This window comes from Emys orbicularis, chromosome 6, assembly GCF_028017835.1.
Source record: "Emys orbicularis isolate rEmyOrb1 chromosome 6, rEmyOrb1.hap1, whole genome shotgun sequence".
Classification (NCBI taxonomy): Eukaryota; Metazoa; Chordata; order Testudines; family Emydidae; genus Emys; species Emys orbicularis.
In genome coordinates, this window is record NC_088688.1 from 94,985,497 (window position 1) to 94,992,564 (window position 7,068).

Sequence of the window (7,068 nt, forward strand, 5' to 3'; positions counted from 1 at the left end):
AGAATCCCCTGTGGCTGAGGCAAAAGGATCTAAAACAAGAATAATAGCATACTCAGTATTTAACAACCAGGATATGTGTCTATTCTACAGCCTCTCTGCACATGGAATTCCAAGTAATGTCACATGGAAGATTTACAGAATCAGGCCCATAATATTTAATTTTATGTAAATAAAAGTCTAATCAAAATTGGCCTTTGTAATGAAGGAAACTACTAATAGAAAGGCTGTTGCATATGAAATATGAAACTGATATAAATCCTATTTTATTCTTAATCTGTTATTAGTGGTAGATGATGCACACGCCAAATACAAAAACACTATTATCTCACAGATGTAGTATGTGAAAAGCAGTCTGTTCCCATAACAACAGGCAATTTTAGACTGTATTTTTCATCATTTCTAGCAGCAAAGATTAGGCTCACAAAATGGAAAATCTGTTTTTAAAAAAGGTTCAATAATGATTTTCTAAGCCACTGTGTAGTGTATATTTAAGAAATGGATTTCAAATGCATTCAAATTTATTAACATTTGAGTGCCTTTAAATGAATTAACTAGAGGCATGACCTTGCAAAACCTTACTCACTTGAGAAATCTTGCTTACATGATTAGTCCCACTGGAGAAAACTCATGTGATGCGGGCTCAATCCTGCACAACCTTTTTGTCAAATTAGGCTCTTACTTGTTCGTGCAACTAATTTATTAGATAGATTTGATAAACCGTAAAAAAGGTCATTTATCCTATCACTGCCATGCCAGTATAAGTAATTGAGAGAATGGCTAAATCATCATGCTTTAGATTAAGGGTGCATTTATGTTCATAAAGGATTAATAAATGATTAATTGATGTTATAAGCATGCTACATACATGAGAAGTATGTAGATGGCTATAAGAACATCAGTAGATGGTATTAAGATGATTATAAGCCATGGATATAACCAGCCTATTGACCTACCACTTTATTAAAACATCTATTAATAATTTTTAGTTCTTTAAAACACATATATTAAGGTACTCTTGATATAAAATGTGATCAGAAGAATACATTTTTAGTACACTTCCCAAAAGCAAAGAATCTTTTTGTAATTTCGTTAACTGAATTCTCATTACAAAAATACAAATTCATTAAAAGAAATAGCTTGGCCTAAGCATATCTTTTTGACTTGCAGATAATTAATATCTTGTGTTTATCAATATAATAAATTGCTTTATGCAATCCAGTGCAAAATGTCCATTCCAAGAACCCATAAGTAGGGCACAACTATTAAGGCACATTGGATGCATTCTGTTTTGTCTCTGAGACCATCTTACCCTGCATGCTCCATCTCTGCAGTTGTGATAGGCTGTCATGTTGGGGGGAGGGATAGCTCAGTGGTTTGAGCATTGGCCTGCTAAACCCAGGGTTGTGAGTTCAATCCTTGAGGGGGCCACTTAGGGATCTGGGGCAAAAATCAGTACTTGGTCCTGCTAGTGAAGGCAGGGGGCTGGACTCGATGACCTTTCAAGGTCCCTTCCAGTTCTAGGAGATGGGATATCTCCATTAATTATTATATTATATGCTCTTGAAGTATGTCCCTAACTTTTGATTAGTTTGAACTAACTCACTGAGGGCATTCTCGAAAAAGATCTTTGCTCTTTGATTTAAGCTTGATAAACTTTGGGAGGTGATGTAAGATGTACCTGGTCACCCCAGCTATTTGATGTTAGCTTGGTATAACTGGGAAGGTCACTGGATCACCTGATTTTCATTGGGTTAGGTGGGGTTGGATATGCCTACCCTACAAATTAAGGTGTGATTTCAGGACTGGGTCGTATTGCCTATGTCTGAACCAACACATAGTAAGAGACAGTCCCTGGCCTGGAAAGTTACAATCGAAGGCCCTGGTTCTGCAACATGCATGTGCCATGAGCAATTTTATGCATGTGAGTAGTCCCATTAAAATCAAAGAGACTACTCACATGGGTATAGTTAAACACTTGCTTAAGTAGCTGGAGGATCAGACCACACAGGATGCAACTGACTGGTAACAAGCAAACAAATGGAGTGGGGGAGGGAAGATTAGGGTAACAGTGACAGGAAGGCATGCTTATGTATACAGACTACATGCAAATCTTTCAAGTTTGAAGGTATTTTAAGATATGAATAAAAATGAGACATGTTTTAAATTAACATTGCTTGTAATGTGATAACCGTTCCCCTGCAGTGTTTGCAACCCAAATGTCTTGCACTGTCCCAGTGCCTGAAAACCAACAAATGAAATTGACTATAAAATAGACACATCTATCTTCACTGTAAAAAATAAGCCAAGTGCAAAAATTAAAAGCTGAGTGAAGGCAATATTTAACAAACAATATAAATAGTGTAAAGTGAAATGAAATGTTAGTATGCTTTCAGTTTTAATGATCAAAAGTGATATTTACAGGTAAAGAATACTTTTAACATGACAGTAAGAAGGTGGCTGGCCCTTTAAACAAAAGGCCACTGGGCGTACTTCCACCTGTGACTGATTATCTGGGGGACAGCTGATGCTGGGATCAAACTCTTTGGGGACAAGGATCATCTTTTTGTTCTGTTTGTACAGCATCTAGTGGAATTGGGTCCTGGTTCTTGACTAGGGCTCCTCGGCAGTGCTTAAATAATGGTGGCAGCTGGGGTGTCAATCACTTTCTAGAGAAATGAAAGTGACATCACATCTGCCTGTCCTCCTGCGTGCCACCAATCCTCACTCCCCTGACCCCAGCCCCATCAATTCTGCCCCCTCAGCCTCACCTCTGCTCCTCCTGAGCTCTTGGGGTTCTCCAGTCCCCTCTCCCAGGCCTGGAGGGCTGTAGCAGGGTCCCCTCTTTCTCTTCCCAGGGCTGGTGTTGCAGGGAGGGAAAGAAGAGGCGGGAGGAGTAGAGCAGCCATCCTATTGCTCATAGGAGGGGATGAAAGGAGAGGCGAGGGCAGAGGAGAGGAGAGAGTGGAGCCATTCTGAGCTGCTGGGCTTTTTCTTCTGGCATGTCCCTCCTGTGAGAATGGTGTTACCTCCAGAAGGGAGATTGGCTGCTCTAGGCCAGGAGGCAGGGAAGTGGGGAAAACAACCAAGCAGAGGAGGATTAATATAAATTGTATTTCCCCCATCTGAGAGCTGTTGCAAGCAGGCACACTTTAAGCACTGCTCCTAGGTGCTACCGTGATACAAATAAATAATTATAATATAATCAATAATTAATAAGTACCAGCAAGTAGTTCAGTTCTGCTGGAGAGATGCAGGGAATAGGTAGGCTCCTACAGGAGACCCTGGGGCAAGGGAAAGAACTCAGGTTATATAGGATTCTCAGGCAGATGTCCTGTAGACTGTAATCCTGCAGGGAGCAGGCTAGGAATGGAGAGGAGAGGCTAGGAAAGGAGAGGAGAGGCTTGTCTAACTCCCAGACAGAAGGCCTGTAGAGAGTAATCCAATAGGGAGCAGATAGGCCCCTCCAGAAGCCCCCCAGGGGAAGGGAGATGACTGGTAAATTGAATTTGTGTTTAAATAGTTTCATTTTGAAGAAATAAAACCAAAACCCTGAAGAAAGGAGATTAGAATCCACAGCTGGAGCGTGTTCTATGGTGCATGGGCTGATGAATTAGCCCATTGATTTACAATGACTTATCTTGACAGTGTCTCTTGGAAAAACAAACAAGTGAATATTGCTGCTGTGTATGAAGTTTGCTTTTGTTGAAGACATACAGCCAAGTGCTACTGTCAATGGAATAATTCACAAGAACAGGGCAAATAGGATTTGGTCCATATAGTAGCAATCTGTAACTTTTGAAGAGGGGACTAAAACATAATTTCTACTAGTAAATATACACAACTTTTACCATTCTCTTTCCTTTTCACATATGTCAGCTCTATAGAACAGAACCATTCCTGAATAATACTTGTAAACTAAATCTAATTATTGTTAAATTATAATCATAGATTCAGAACATGATGGATTTCAATCTTTGTTCGTTTCACTACACAAACATTCAGCATTGACACTGCAAACCATAAGACAAATTTAAAAGGAAAACAAAATGATTGGTCTAATTTCACAATTTTTCTCTTTAGCCAATCTTAAATGAGGCTTGGATAGATAACGCATAAGGTCCATTTCACTGGTATGCTCCAGCAGCTTTGGCAATACAAAGTAACTGTAAACATTACGAGAGCAGCAAAAAGCAGCCAGAGTAACTGGTGAATCTGGCCCTAAAGGTAGAGAAACTGCAATACGATCCAGTCCTGCACTCCTTACTCAAACAAAGTTCCTGCTGCAATCAATGGGAAATTTGCCAGAGAAAAAAGTGTTGAATTAAGTCATCCTTTGGAAAATCTTTCAATGTAATCCCACATGGTTGTGAAGAATATATTCTGCCAGAAACTTGAAACGAACTCTTGAAGGGTTTGGAAAGGTAAAATGATATGCAATTTGTGATGGGAAAATTATCATGGGAAAGACATATGTATGATCATAGCAACAAAGAGTCCTGTGGCACCTTATAGACTAACAGATATATTGGAGCATAAGCTTTCATGGGTGAATACCCACTTCGTCAGATGAAAGATGTATGATAACGTAATTGTTTTCCTTAATAACTGTAAACTCCATCTCTTTCAACAAATTGCTGAGGAAGAGGGGTTCTGTGCATTTTTGGGGGCGTCTGGCACAGAGATGGTCTTGCTCACTGTCACTAATAAAATCATTATCCTGTTTGTTCTTAGACATATTGGCAAACTCAGTTAATTTGTTTTTAAAACCAACTACCTGGAACTGAGACTTTTGTAGTGAGATAATTAGGCTGTACAAAAGACGCCCTGAATTTTCTCTTAGCCTAACAACAGCAAAATAAATGTCTTGATTTCTCAATGCTACCATAACACACACACCAGCTGAACCGTCAGTGCTTTTCTATGAGAAAAGGCCACAGTTTAAACTCTATTAGAATGAAAGATTAGCAGTAGAAGGATGGCATAGTAGAGTTTAATGTTAGTTTTGACAGGGTAAAAATTAGAATAACAATTTTCATTTTAAATCCTATGGTGATTCATAATATAAGAGGCAGAAAAGGAAAATATGTGAGAAAAATTGCTAGGTGTCATATTAATACTAACTGCATATAAATAAAAACCTTTTGTTGCAAAAATATCATCACAGCCATAAAAACATTTAAGCTACTACATCTGAAGGGGGGGGGGGGGCGGGGAATCTCATATATATAAAACCTCAACCCACTATGTGAGGAGCACAGTTTTCAAGCAGACTCAGGGCTTGTCCTGACAAAACAATTAAACCTTAGTAACAAACCACGTGAGGCATTTGACATTTCCTACCTGTCAGAAAAATAAACCCAGTATGCTGAGTGAATAAAGAACCATCACACACACAAATGATCAGTTTTTTCCGGGGAGGGGATTTCTAGAGCGAACTTCTTTAGGAGAAAAACCAAAACAAGCTGAGTCTAGCCAAGGATCCTGCTGTGCCAAGTGTAAACAAGAGAGAGACTTTAAAAAGTGAGGTTTTAATTGTTTTATAAAGCAAAATCCACGATGCAAGAGACATGCTTTAAACTTAACCCACCGAGCGGGAGCCTCCCTCCATAGGAGGGAAACTTTGGCAAAGCTCCTTAGTTATCAGGGGCGTGCAGATGGCTCCACGCCCGGGGTCTCGGGGGCAGCGGGAACCCACACCCGAATCATCCACCTTCTCGCATGCAGAGCTGCTGCCTTCCCCACCCCCACTACGGAAAGTTTAGAGGTCAATAAAAGTCTCTTACCTGTTGATTTTCAGGGCAAATGCCCTTCTGTCAGCTGCGGGTAAAGTGGCCATGCTTGACAGCGTCCCTCTGAATGTAAGATCCCTAGGAGGGGAGAGGCTGGTAATTTCCACCAAGGGCGCTTATTATGTGTATCATACCAAGGGCTAAAGAATGAGTTTCATCTGTCAGTTCTGGGTGGAAACTTCCGCATTTCACCTTCCTCACTGAAATTGGCCAAGTGGGAGGGCTCAGCTACTGACTTACCCTCCAGAGAAAAGCCTGAGCTCGAATTCCGGGGCTCCCCGTGCGCTGAAAATCAAAATACCCCGGAGCCGCCTGGGCATCCTTCCCCATCAAGCCCTCCCGTTTTGTAATTCTGACCAGGACCCGAGCCCGCTGCAATTTTATAACAGGGACTCTAATGATCCCCCGATAGGCGGCTAGAAACGCAGCCCTCGCTCTGAATATAGCTTTTCACCTTGTTTGAAACCCTGCTGCGATATTTTTGACTGGTCCAGAGGGGTTCACTCAGGAAGACGGGAATTTAAATAGGCACTAAGGATGGATTAGTTCCCCCACTGTAACCGGAGAGAGATCAAAGCGTCTGTCTCCCAGGCTGTTTGGAAACTTTGTTTGCTAATATTTCGGCTTCCTCTTGCACAACTGGAAGAAACGAATCTTTGCAGACTCTGAAGTAGGTTGACTCTTCTCAATAGGTGTCACTCTCGCTTGTACTGAAAGCAACTTCCAGCGATTCTGGGCTTTCAAGAAAACCATTTGATTAAAGGGACTCGTCCAGTGAGGATCTCTACGATTCAGTTCTGATCCCATCCTTCTTCCGGGGACAAAATGTTTCTATGCAGCCGCTTAAGAAAAATTATGGCTATTTCCTAAATTGTTTCCGCCATTCTTTGTACACAACCAGAAAATCCTTTCTGGGTGTGAATACTTAAAGCTGAAATACGGGATGATAAAATAGATCCTGTTATTAAATAAATGTGATGCTCCAATGAATGGTGGGTACAACTAAATCCACAAAGATGATCTTTCCAATTGTGTACCAGCTGAAAGATGAACTCTCATTCTGACTTAGAGCCAGGATTACATCAACCCAAGAAATAGAGGAGGAAACATTTTTGTCCTTCCAGTATGTCTCAATTTCCACTGGATGAGACGATGTTGGATCTTTACTTAAAATGCATTTTTACTGGTATAAATTTGTACATATATGTTACAGAATCAAGCTGTACTATGTGTAACAAAAAGGTGAGAGACAGAGACATATACTAGTTACCTTTGTGCA

At 40.5% G+C, this 7,068-nt stretch overlaps 1 protein-coding gene across 1 annotated transcript in view; it reads right to left on the reverse strand.

Moving 5' to 3' along the window:
• DOCK8 (dedicator of cytokinesis 8) overlaps nt 1–5,866 on the reverse strand; it is a 122,543-nt gene extending 116,677 nt beyond the window's left edge. The window contains exon 1 of the mRNA XM_065406685.1: nt 5,784–5,866. Coding sequence (XP_065262757.1) covers nt 5,784–5,836 — 53 coding nt within the window. The 5' untranslated portion in view covers nt 5,837–5,866. The remainder of the gene's footprint in view (nt 1–5,783) is intronic.
• Between the last annotated feature and the right edge of the window lie 1,202 nt (nt 5,867–7,068).